General features: G+C 38.5%; 1 protein-coding gene across 1 annotated transcript in view; it reads right to left on the reverse strand.

Annotated features, from left to right (window-relative positions):
• Positions 1–658: 658 nt before the first annotated feature.
• Positions 659–12,819, reverse strand: part of NAALAD2 (N-acetylated alpha-linked acidic dipeptidase 2) — a 33,293-nt gene continuing 21,132 nt past the window's right edge. Inside the window, 6 exon segments of the mRNA XM_074860302.1 lie at positions 659–1,968; positions 3,596–3,688; positions 4,621–4,702; positions 7,981–8,245; positions 8,907–8,997; positions 10,409–10,500. Of these exon segments, the coding sequence (XP_074716403.1) occupies positions 1,779–1,968; positions 3,596–3,688; positions 4,621–4,702; positions 7,981–8,245; positions 8,907–8,997; positions 10,409–10,500 (813 nt within the window). The 3' untranslated portion in view covers positions 659–1,778.

Raw genomic sequence — 12,819 nt, forward strand, 5'->3', positions numbered from 1 at the left:
AGTCACTGTTCACAAGGTATCTCATCCTTCAGCAACACCTTAAGCTACAGATGTGGAGATGAACAACTTAGTAACTGTGAGTGGCCCCAGTTAGGTAGAAGTAAAGCGAACAACAAAAATGTAGTTATTGTTCTGGTGTCCTCAGCATTGTTTACTCATGTCACATGTGCTTGCTGACAAGGTCAGTTAAGCACTACTTTTTCCAACAGAAGAGGTAAAGTATGGACTGTGGAAGTGTAATTTTCTCCTCATGTGCCTAAGGCTTGATTTGTGAAAAGCAATTTAACAGTAAATTCTGAGCACAATATCCATAGGTCCTTCATCTTTCAGAAAGGCTTACTGGAAGTGCTGCCAATGAAAGCCTCTCTTCTTGGTGGCATATACCCCCAAAACAATTTCCCAAAAGACTGAACTATGGTAATTTCTGGTTCCCTTGACTGAATTCAAGGCATCTGAGATGAGAACAACTCCTTCTGTAGCCTAGTAATTGTCCTGTTCCTCTAATTCTGTCTTTTTTAGTACCACATCTGTTCTATTCTCCATAAAACAAAAAGGATTTTATTCCCACAACCTGGTGAAATTTATAGTTGCAAGAAAAAATGTAGTATATTTTACATAAGAGAAGAAATTGGTTATTATCAGCTCCCACAAACTGGAATGTGATTTAATAAAATTCTAGTAATTTTATTAGTTGCAAAGCATATAGATGAAAAGTACATTTAAAGGACAAATGAAGCAAGAATCAATTTTTTTACAAATTAAACAGTTTTTTACAATTACCCTTCTCATGCATTTTAGTTTCTCTTTGAATGTAAAAGCAGCTCCTGATGGGAAACTTTCTTCAGGTCTTACCCAAAGATGGAATAACCTCAAGCCCCATGCCAATAGTGACAATGTCCTCCAGCTCCCTCAACTGGAAGAAGACATCTGCATGGAAGAGAACTCCTGGGAAAAAGTAGGAAAAAAATCTGCCAGGGGTCTGCTATCAGTGAAAGTGCCAAAAGGAGCAGGGATGTCAGCTTTTAGTTATCCCCAAAAATCTTCATTTTCCAAGGTGTAAATAAAGGAGGGAATTGCACAGTGTCTTTCAGAGGGATGGGCGCTCACTGCCCTAGAAAATGCTTCTGGATTTCTGCATATAAGCAGCTGTTTTCTCTGATTATCAAGAATGGCTAGTACTGCTTTGGCAATCAGCAGGAGGGCCAGAATTTTTTTTTTCAGGGAAAGAAATCAAATCAGTATCATGAGCATTTACCAGTCCTGCAGAATAGATTCTAAAATATAGAGATGCCTTTGGTGTCTTATATTATAAAAGTAATTGTCAGAACAAGAAACATGCGTGTGCTGAGGAGTGTTATATTTTTTCTCCTGAAATGTGTGCTGTTGATCACTGCTACAGGCAAGTTTTACAGGTATCTTGGCAAACAACCGGGTTTGTAATTGTACATCCAAAATAGCAAGTCTCAAAATTGGCAGATCTTTCAGAAAACTCTAATTGGGAACTGATTCTTCCTTTGCCCCACCCTCCTCACCCCCAGATTTGCTTCCATCTAGGGTTGTTCTTAAAGCTACAGTTTTGTCAGTATCAGAGAAGCAGTAATTTCTAGCTCAGGAGTTCTTTAATACACAGCTGCTGCTCACCCTACCAGTACACTTGCGTTCATTCAGGAGGCTGGAGGCTCAGATACGTCAGGCAGCCAGGAGAGACTGGGACACTGTCATAGCCTGACTGCACTGCATTTCAGACTCTGCTGTTTGAGCTTTTCACAGCCATCATCCTATGCTACTTCTTTCAGTGTCCCTGCTGCTGCCTGCACAGTGAAGGCTGCAATGGAAATCTGCCTCTTTACTTCTTCCCAGGCTTCATGCTGATCTGCTTTGCTTTCAATATCAAACATGGCATCATAGATCCCCGGGAAGGACTCTCCAGCATACTTGTTGTGACTGCTTGGAGCAAAGATGACATGTCTGTGGGGAAAGAAGAAAAAAGTGTAGGCATACTAAATAAAAGTAACCATTAATGGGGGGCGGTGTTCACTGTAGGGAACTGGATGTGTGCTACATAAAGCAGCTATGAATCCTGTGAAGATCAGAACTTACTAATACACAGGAAATCTAGCTGGACCCATCTTTAAAAGAACAGGAGGAAGCAGCCCCAAGGACAAAATTGATGGGAAAGGGCACAGCTTTAGACCAGGTAGCCTTCTCCTTGGGACAAGACGATGCATTTGTCTAATTAGGAAAGAAACCATGTTAAATTTTTTGAAAATGGGAGCTCAACAAACCTGTTGAACTAATGTGGCAGTCTGGAACAAGGAATAAAACTAGTTATGGGTGTACAATGAGAAATGGAATAGAAACCTCGAAAATAACTAAGCAGCTGATCTGGGAAAGGAATGTAAAAAGAGGGAAAAAAAATCTATGGGAGAGTTTTTGAGAAGAGCATGAATTCTTCAAAGAAGAAGTGATCATATTGGAACAGAACTGTGCAAAAGTATCAATTTTATCTGTTGGTGGGGTTTTTTTCTTAAATAATGAATAGTTGCAGATCTGCTTTTAAATTGATTTTGTTCATGTGAAGCATCAAAGCGCATTTGTAGCTTGTGAAAGAGTCCTACCAAATCAAAATAAACACTAAAACTACATTAATAAGTGCAAGCAAGTAAAAAAAAAAATTAAAAATCCAGACAGCTCTAAATGATACCTAACATCCAACAAGAAGAACTGTAGAAAACAACCATTTCATTCTTCCAAAAGCGTGAACGACAGTTTATCCTAGGAGGATGGAAGTGTGATTCTCAATTTTACCTGCCTGAGGGACTTCTGGCTTGGTGTGAAAGCCAATGATCAATGAGTCAGATATATCCAGTCATTAGGAAAAGGGGGATACGGAGAGTAAAGTGAGGTAGTCACACACCTGACACTGGAAGATAGCTTTTTGTCAAGTGTTACTAATAAATGCACTAGGCTTCTATAAAGGGTGTGGTGCACCAAACTTTCTCCAGGCCCATGTGCTGTAGAGAGAAAACTTCAGGAATAACTAGTTAATGATTTAAGCTAATAGGAGCATCTATAGAAGCAGCCAAAGCTGACACAGATGGGACTCTGCAGCACACCTTATGGGCCTTTATCTATCCTGTGCTGAAAGGTCTCTCTCCAAGCTCTCTCTTCTGGACTTCTCTCTTCACCTGACCATCACTACACATCTGTTCTTATCCTCTTCTCCCTTTACTCTGCCCTTGTTTCTCCTTTCTTTTCAATACAGTCGATTCTTCACTCAGTCCTCACTTTGTACAGGTTTAAAAGAGCAAGTGGTAACAGAAGAACACACCTGCAAGTGACAGTCACAAAGTATGATGGCTAATAAAAACAGAATGCCAGACCTAAGAAGAGGAACTAGACTGGTACAGCCAAGGAGTTCTTGTTGGGGGTTATAAACAAATTCAGCTACTCACTGGATTGTACCTAAACCAATCTGTTGAACTGTAATTCCTATACGAGGCCTATATAGCAATTCAACTGATCACTCAGGGAGGGGCTCACCTGCAAAAAATACAGTGCCTTAGACAGGCAGGTCAAAAACTTGTTACCTCACCTGTAAAACTTCCTTCCTGGTAAGCCAAGAGGATCAATGAAAGCTCTTTCTATAAACATCAGCTGATCATTCATGATTCGCACTGCGACTGGACTGCAAATAATGGAGACAGAGCCATTTCACACAATAAAGAAGCATGACTTCCCAGTTTCATTTAAACACCTTTCCTCTCCTTTGGACAGTAAAAAAAGTGACAAAGATGGTCTACAGTTTGCAAAAAGATGAGGTTTTGCAAATGGAGATATTCAATACATGTAATATTAATGCATTGGGATTTCTGTGTTAGAAAACTCAACTACAGGATTTCACACTACGAAAAATAAAATGGAAGACTTTCTGAGAGTATCAGACGCTTGCTTAGTATTAAATGGAACTAGAAAGATCCCACTTAACAGAAGGGAGGGGAAGGCTGAGATTTAGGTCAAGATGAAGATAGCTAGATTTTAGTGTCCATCCATAAGCCAAGTGTTACCCATAAGCCAAGTGTCCAAACTTCTGCTCTGATCTATACATAGTAACATAGTAAGGATGGGATTCAGTTGCCTAAGCACAACTATCTGGTACCATACGAGGTGCCTAGGAGCATCTGGCCTCCAGTCACTGAACTCCGAGGGCATGTGAGTCCCATAGGGCCCTTACGTTTGCAAGCATCATATCTTAGATACTCTGAAGCATCATCCTGCTCCTTGAGATGTGCTGCCAGTACAAATGCTGGCATCACCTACAACACTCAAGTGTAGGTGTCTAAATACAGAGCTCAGTCCAACTTTAACTTTCACTGTTACCTGCCTTTCCATGTATTACAATGATTTGGATGACAAGCTGATACTAGCAATAAGCTCTATAACTGACACTATTCATTATGGGAAGCAGAATTCATTTTAGCAGATGTCTCAGAGTTCAAGGGTTCTGTTCTACGCTAATCAAAGAAACTCATTGTGAAGTCATTGGAAAGAAAAAACTGCCACCCTGGGTACTGAAGGCAGATATACATATATATAAAAAAATTTTTTTTTCAGACTTACTCTTTCTTGTCAACTTGTTCAAGTCTCCTGTGAAATTCAGCAGCAGCCTTTGAGAAGTTCACCACAGCAGAAAAAAGAGGATCTAGAAAAGGAAGGACTTTGTGAACAACTTCAGAGTATCTGCTGAGCACAATATACATTTCAGTTGCCCAGTTGGAGGAAAACTACATTTGGTTTGCTGATATAATTGCATTATTTTTGTTGTCTTTCCATAATCCATTAGTTTCCCTAGTGCAGACTTTAAAAAGCTGCACTACTAGCAATAATAGACAAAGACTTTGTGCAGTGAGGCCAACAATAAAGCAGAATGCTTGATATAGCTTCACAAGTATACATGTTCCCTCTGCCTGGCAAGGAAAAGACTGTCTGGCATTGCAAATGGAGAACTCTGAATTTTCCTTTTTAACAAAGGGATGCACTGCAGCATTTAGCTATAAAAAGCCTGACTTACATCAAAAATACCCGCTCTTCCAGCAGGCTGTGGAAAGACATCAGGATTTCCCTCTTGGGACATAATGTCCTATTCCTATCATAACAGAAGAGTGTGATACGTATATTGAATGGAATTAGGTGAGGCATAAAAGACACAACTCGTGGAATACAGTGACAAACAAGTGACAAACAAGGTAAGTGACAGCCAAGCCCCGTCCTTGCTCCACACATGCACTGGAGGTACAGCACAGGGGTTGTCTCTGCCACGGCCCTGCATGCCGTGCCACAGCACTGCTGCTCAAACCCCAGGGTTGGGCTGGTAGTGCCTGACTGTGTGCGGGCAGGCTGACAAGTAAGCCAGTTGCTTTCTCCTACTCTGTCCCTGGCAGTACATCCAAGCCATGTGGAATAACTTAGTCAAAGAAGAAGTAGGCCTTTCTTTTTAATGAAGCAGCAGGCCTCGCTTTTAATGACAATATCAGCTGTGGTCATTTTCCTGTGGAAGGGTCTATTTAATACAGACCTGGGAAAAGTATCAATCTATACAGCTAATTTTTGTAGAATAAGTAACAGGTGGGTGTTATGAGGAGAACAACTTCTAGCCTTACCAAAACTCAACTCAATTTCAAAGAAGGAAGGTTTAAAACTTGAACATTTTGCCCACAAATTTCAGAAAACCTTAGATAAAGCAGAGTATCCTCTCTTTGATCGTACAGGAATATGGGACATAAGATTAGGTCATCTCCTATATCCAGTCCTCCATGGGCAACTATGGCCCTTCACTGTTTATAAATGTTTCACACTCTTTTAGTGTGATAGGCTTTCTGTAGTTAGATTTATCACAGTATTTAGTGTGATAGGCTTTTCGTTCCCAGGCCTCCTATTGAAAGCTGTCCTGCAGTCTCATTTGCTCTTCTATTTCTAGCAAACATGTATTCATCACCAGCCTACACTTGCCTTTTCTTGTATTAATATTTTTGTTTAGTTTACATAATTAGAGGCACAGATTTTATGTATGCAAGCTGTACACGAACTGCAGTATAGACAGACCCATGACAACTTGTCCACAGCTGTGGCAATAGTTATAAATTTGCTGGAGGACAGAGCTCTGCCATGCTGACATCATGGCTATATCATGGCAACAGACTATATTTCAGAAGCAGGAGGAGGGAATTTAAGAGGAAAAAAAGAAAGATCATCTGAAAATATGTAAGAGAATTTGTGTTCATGTTCACTAGATATTCAGTGTTGTCAATGCTGGTTATTTTAGAAAATACCACTTTTTTTTTTTTTTTTTTCCCCTGCAAACCTTAGTTCCTGATAGCATATGACTACAAGTATGTATTTTATGAAAAAAGGTTTACAGCCTTCACTGTTGCAGAAGAATAGCTGAAACATGAATCCAGGGCAGATAAAAACCTTAAGCTATTATTCTGAAGGACAATTATGTGACTTATTCAGGCTTAATATTTTTCTGACACTCAGTGTCATCAATAGGCAATTCTATGAAAATATTGAGTGAAATTAATTTTAATTCTCTCAGTATTGCCTACAACTTTTAATGTACTCTCGTGCAGTAGAATAAATAAAAATTAGAAATTGTAGTTTTATTCAAGAAATCATTTAAAACTTATCAGGCATCAGAGAAGAGCCATGAAAATATTGAAAAGACTGAAAAACATGCCTTGTAAAAAAATGGTCAAAATGACACTTCTATAAAGTTATTAAGGAGAGGATTAAGTGATATTCTGGGAAAAAAAAAAGCTTAAAGAAAGATTGCTTCTAGAATCTAGGAACAAAAATAGGTGCATTGGTCAGAAGATAGTTTGGGCAACTTCTAATCTGAAATGAGAAAGAAACTCAAACAATGAAAATAAATGATTTAACAGAAATTTTGGTAAATGTTCTATACTGCAAAAAGAAATTCCAGATTTGATGTTTCCTTACAAGAAATGCTGCAGTAAACACAGGAACATATTGAAATAAATCCTTGTGATATGTAAAATCTCAGATCAGATGATCCATCACACAAGGCTTCCTCTGTCTCGAGTGGCCTTTTTACAAAAAAGGGTGTCTTTTCAAAATAGTCAAGAATTTTTCACCTAAACCATTACATGAAGTTTTAAATGTCATTTTTAATCTTCCCCAAATGAGGATTCAATTTGAGTTTCACTGGATCTCCATCTCTTTCTAATGTTTCACTGGATCTCCAAAAAGCTATTTTATGTCTCTAAACCATGGGTCCATCAGATAGCAAGTGATTAGGACTGACTGAAAATACTCCATGGTCCAGAAACACAAGGGATGAATGAGGCAAGAATTAAAAAAGGAGAGAGGGAAAATTACTGTGGAAGCTATCGTAGCCTGGGATCCAGAGCACTCTGCTGCTTCAGACCTGTTTTATATGCTTCATTGCAATGTGTTCAGGTGCTCAGCAAATGGATGTGTTTGTGCAGAAGAGTTAGAGAAATGCTTCTGTGGCCTAAAAGTGGTAGTCAGGCCCTGAGACAAATGGTAAGCAAGTTTCCCAGGGTAAGATGAAGTCTTTGGCTAAGGAGGAACGAGCACCTGTGTCTCTCAAGTTCCAGGCAGTTGCCATAAACATTTAACTTGGCTTCACTTTTAAGCAAGAAACTGAGAAGCAGGCTGATATATCTGTTCTGCGTTTGAGGTCCATGACTGCTCATGAGCACTGTCATAATACCCATAATTAATAATATGCATGAAAATTGTTATAATCCTCTTATCTAGAGAATAATGTGTTAAATCTGTGGTATGTTTAGAAGAAAAAATAGAGGCTTTTTATTATGATGGCAGAATTGAAAGAGGAAAGTAAGGAATTCAGTTTTGGAGCTGTAACAGATATAACGTGTCCCTGCATGATTCTAATTAATGCACTTAAGAAATAGTCTTGTGGATATTACTCACCGAAGGATACTTTGTAAGGTTTCAGCTGTTCTTCATGTTTCTTGGCCAATTTATAAATTCTATTGCTATATCCTTTTAAGGCTTCTCCATAATCTCTACAGTCGAATGGAATGACCTGGGAATCTGCCAGTTCATAAACCAATTTGCCTCGTAACTGGGCAATTGTTAGCTGTTTCTTGAAGGTAGGGTCATAAAATTTTTCCACTAACTCAAAGGTCTCATACACAGTGTGATAAACAGGATAATTGCTGAATTTGTCTGCTTTCTGAAAAAGAGCAAGCAAATTTGTCAGTGTCCTGTATTCTAACTGCAGTTAAGGGATGCATTGATCACTTAAGGACTATGATGTTTTGCACAGTTTCCAAATCAAAAAAGCTATTTGCTACAAAACACAATTTACTACCTTTCCATTTTTGTGTGCTCATTTTAAGAAACTAAAACAACCTGAATCCATGGACTGTTGCATAAGATTAAGTGAGCAGGCTTCCTTCTCTCTAATTACACAGACCTGCCTTCAGTTCCCTTGTACAGAGGTTGCCTTCACTAGAAGTGAAAACAGATTGGGGTTTTGGATAGAAGTCCTCGATCATGGTCCCCTTTCATCTTGTGTAGTTATTTCTGAACACAATCAAGGATGATTTGTATATTACTGGGCCTACTAGTAGTATAGTGGAATCAAATATACACCTCCAATCAGATTCTATAAATACGTTCCTGTGAACTTGACAGCCTATAGAATATCACACCACTGCAACATGTTTTATTCTCCAAACATTTAGGTTTCTTGCTAAATTAAGAACTGGCACTGATATACAAACCAGTCAAAGATTCTTTGAAGCTTTTTTATTAATCATTAATAAATATTTTTAAAAGATGACTGCTCAGCACTATCAAACTAACTTCTTCAAGCAATCTGGAAGACTTACCCTGTTCTTGGTATAACGGACTCTGCCTGACGCAATTCCCAGTCGCTGAAAGTAAGCTTCAAAATCACTGCCTGATCCTAGTTTGTTTATTCTACACGTAGGAAAGACAACATCTTAGTAAGAGCACTTATTGTATAGTATGGTAGTAATGTATGAAAAATGCAAATTTTTCAAAGAAATGGAGGTGATTTCCTCTGGAGGACACATCAGGGAGACTAGTAAGATCAGACACTAGATGAGTGGCAAGCTTAATTACGCTAACTGATTTTATTTCACCACACTAATTCAGTACCCAATATTTCTAGGAAGATCTTTTAAAGGTAACAATCCGGATTATGGCACTGACCACATTTTTTAAAAAAGAGTACACATTATGCACAAAAGCCATAAAATTGTATCAGACATGTCTCTGCAATATTAAAACATTAATCATCTATTTACAGACTAATATGAATTGGGCAGCGATATACGTAGAGACAGATGTGTTTATATACTTAACATATTCCACAGTAGAATCAAAGACTGGTAAATAATTTCCTCTGCAGAAGACACAATTAGCTTTTGTTACTTACGAGTAAATATTGCCATCTGCTGGGTTGGTGTGGTAAGACAGAGGAAAAGATAAAAACATGTAATAGTCTAAGTACTTTCAAATATTTATTTAAGTTTTATATTAAGTTTAAGGTTTATATGTCTAGCCTGGTGAATTATTGGTGTTTCTCAGCTAAAAACCAAAAAAGTTTCTTCTGTTCCAGCTAAAGTTCTTCTGTTAGTATAAATTTCTGCAAGGAACTATTTGTATCAACTGAGAAAGATCAGCTCTGGTAGCTTTTTCAGAAGGAAGAAGTCTCAGTGAGTCTAATGAATCTAACTAGAACCTGCAAGATAGGGTGCTGAACTTTTTGATCAACTCACACAAAGGGGCAGTTCTATTTACCTTACAAGAGTAATGCCACATTGCGAATAAGATTTAGCCCCGTGAGTCACAGGTTCAAAGAGTGTTTTGGAGTTTTAATACCTTCAAATATGAAGCTTTAATACCCTCAGATATTGATTTGTAATGTATTACATTTACATCCATTGTATAAACAAAGAATAAGTATCACGAGCTTTTTAATTATCGCTCTAGGCAGTTTCTTTCAACTGAACATTTGCTTGTCCTGACAATTTTGATATTATCTCGTCTAGCAGGATGACTAAACTATATTTTGAACCCTTTCCCTGCCCTGCTCTTTTTTGATTGCTTTCCAAATTGCTTTTCTGCTAATAAAAGGCCTTTAAAAATTGTGAGGGTTCATTTTACAGCAGGCATAGATGTCAACATCATTAAAAAAAAAGTCATAACATTTTATTTTATTTTACTTTAAAAGATATTGCTAGAAACTCACCTTGTATTAAAAGGTTTTGTACTGCTGTCATCAATAGCACATCTTGAAAAATTCTGGAGAGTAGCCATGATATGATGAAAATATTGGGAAAGATAAAACAGATTAAGAACTTACCTGGGATAGCTATTATTTTCAGTTGCAGGGTCTTTCTCAAGCCAACTGTCATAGAGAGACTTATTTTCATAACCCTCATCAGGGCTTAAAATCTGGAGAGGAAAATATAATCTCATTGGAAGTACCTCTAACTCAATTCATTATCAAAGGAGACCTTTATGGCTATCTGCATCATTCTTAATCAACAGCTCTGCTGCATGCAGGGAAGTACACATACACTATTTGCATTTGTTACATACATTTATGGATCCCAACCATGAAAAGCATCTCACAGACACTTGGAACCAACCACAGACAGTGCAGAAGAGCAGGTTAAAAGCTCAAGGACACTGGCTGGAGCTCATCCACTTCCGGGGGAAGTGGATCCTGGGGATTTCTAGGACTTCTTACCAGCTTATAGCAAGCACTGTGTATGTAAACACACAACAGCATATATAACACTATGGAGTTCCTCCAGCAGCCAGGATGCCCGAGCTGCTTTCCTTTGAGCAGGCAAGGGGAGATGACAGCCCTAACCCTGTGGACGTTTGCCCCACACAGCAACAATATTTTCTCAACAGTGTCTGCCTGAAACTTCACTGCTTTTTGTAGAGAAAGAGTACAAAAGACTTGTGCTAGAAGGGTCAAAACCAGTCATTGACTATATTGTAGCAGTGCCAAGGGGTCTCAACCAAGACTGGAGAACCATTGCGGAAGACACAGTATGTACAAATGTAGGTCCCACCCTTACCTTAAAACAATCAAAAAACTGTGTAACCGGGGTGGAAAAGTTAGGTATTAGTACAGTCATCATGCAGCCAAGAAAACTATGAAAGAGTATAATATTAGTTGACAAAGCTCTTCAAAAATCTGTGGCAGAGGTAAAAATAAATCAAGACTCTGCCTCTCATCTCCATCTACACTTTAACAATCCTAATAGACATGGGTCTTTAAATATAAGATTGGCTATGATGTGGAGAGGATTGGGATTTTTTTTTTTTTTCCCAAAATACAAAGCATAAATGTTCATGGCTAGATACATGGTCTCACATTATTATTGAGACTTAAATTTTGCACTGAAAAATAGACAGTCTCCAAATTGAAAATCCAAGAGTTCTGACCTTGGAGATTATGTCAGCAGCTAGCAGAAAAATAACAACTTTGTGAAGTAACTGCTTGGCTGCTGTCATCTTCAGGGCACTTCGGTCAAGTTCTAGGGCTAAATTGAAAATGGCACATTAATAAGAGCAAGCTGAACTCTGACATATGGGAGTAAAAGTACTCCATGCTTTGGCAGAGATGCTGTTCTGGCAGCTCTGGTAATGTAAAAGCCATTGGCCAGCTTTTTCATACAACACTGAGAGCCTAGCAGTAAAACATATTATTTGTCCTGACTTAGATCCAAACTGTGAATGAGCATAAGCTTACTGCTACCTCAAGGGAAGATGCAGAGTTCATTAAGTATAAATACAAAGTAAGAAGTGATGATCAGAAAAGGGGAATTGGAGTTAAACTGTTGCAGACACTGGCTGGTAGTGACCAATTGTCTAAAGCCTGGCAGTAGAGCAGGGCCAAAAAAGACTGTCAACAGCTAACTGTCCCAGCTGTATGCTGACAACCATACTTAAATGCAGAACTCCTGAAAGATGACATTTCATATGTACACTACATTTTTCTGGTGAGAAGTGGCTCACTAAAAAACAGGAAGAACAAAGAGATCTTGGGATGTTGGATAGTTGGATGCTGGACTCTTTAACATTAAAAGAAATAACTTTCTTTTGGACATGCATAATCACCCACACCTGCACTTATGTTCTTCCACGTACTGGAATTCCTGAATGAAATTCAATCCCATACAAAAGCCTAATGCAAAGCATAGGGAACATTATGGTGCTGTGGCTGCTTCCAGGAATTAACTAGGACTCCTAAGGTGCACAGGACTTCTCACTATTCCTATTCACAAAACTAATAACCAGGATATTCAAAGACGTAATGGGCTGAGACTTTGATGTGTACATCTAGCTTCCCAATGTCATCCAAAACCAAATGCATTGAAGTTGAAACAGCAAAACTAAGAATGCAATCTCTCTGCCTTTGTCCTTCTAGCCCTTACAGAAATTAGAGGGTTTTTTTGGATTAATGGAAAAGACACAACTCATTAGCAAAGGTACAGATTGTAGTCTTTGGTTACCTTTATAAGAGGATACCTAAATGCAAGCGAAGAAAAAAAAAAAAAGAAAATTAAGCAGATCCCTCTGCAAAACTGAGCTTCCCTGTTCTAGCTGTTGCTTTAGTTTCTCCCCCTCTTTTCCTAATCCAATTCACTGGAATTTTTAGAGACCTGGAGAATAAAGATGTTTGAACCCTTTTTATTCTGTGATGCTAGAAGCAGTGAGCCAAGTAAAAGATATGCCATTTTTCTGTGGAGTCTA

The sequence above is a fragment of the Strix uralensis genome, chromosome 2 (assembly GCF_047716275.1).
Source record: "Strix uralensis isolate ZFMK-TIS-50842 chromosome 2, bStrUra1, whole genome shotgun sequence".
NCBI lineage: Eukaryota > Metazoa > Chordata > Aves > Strigiformes > Strigidae > Strix > Strix uralensis.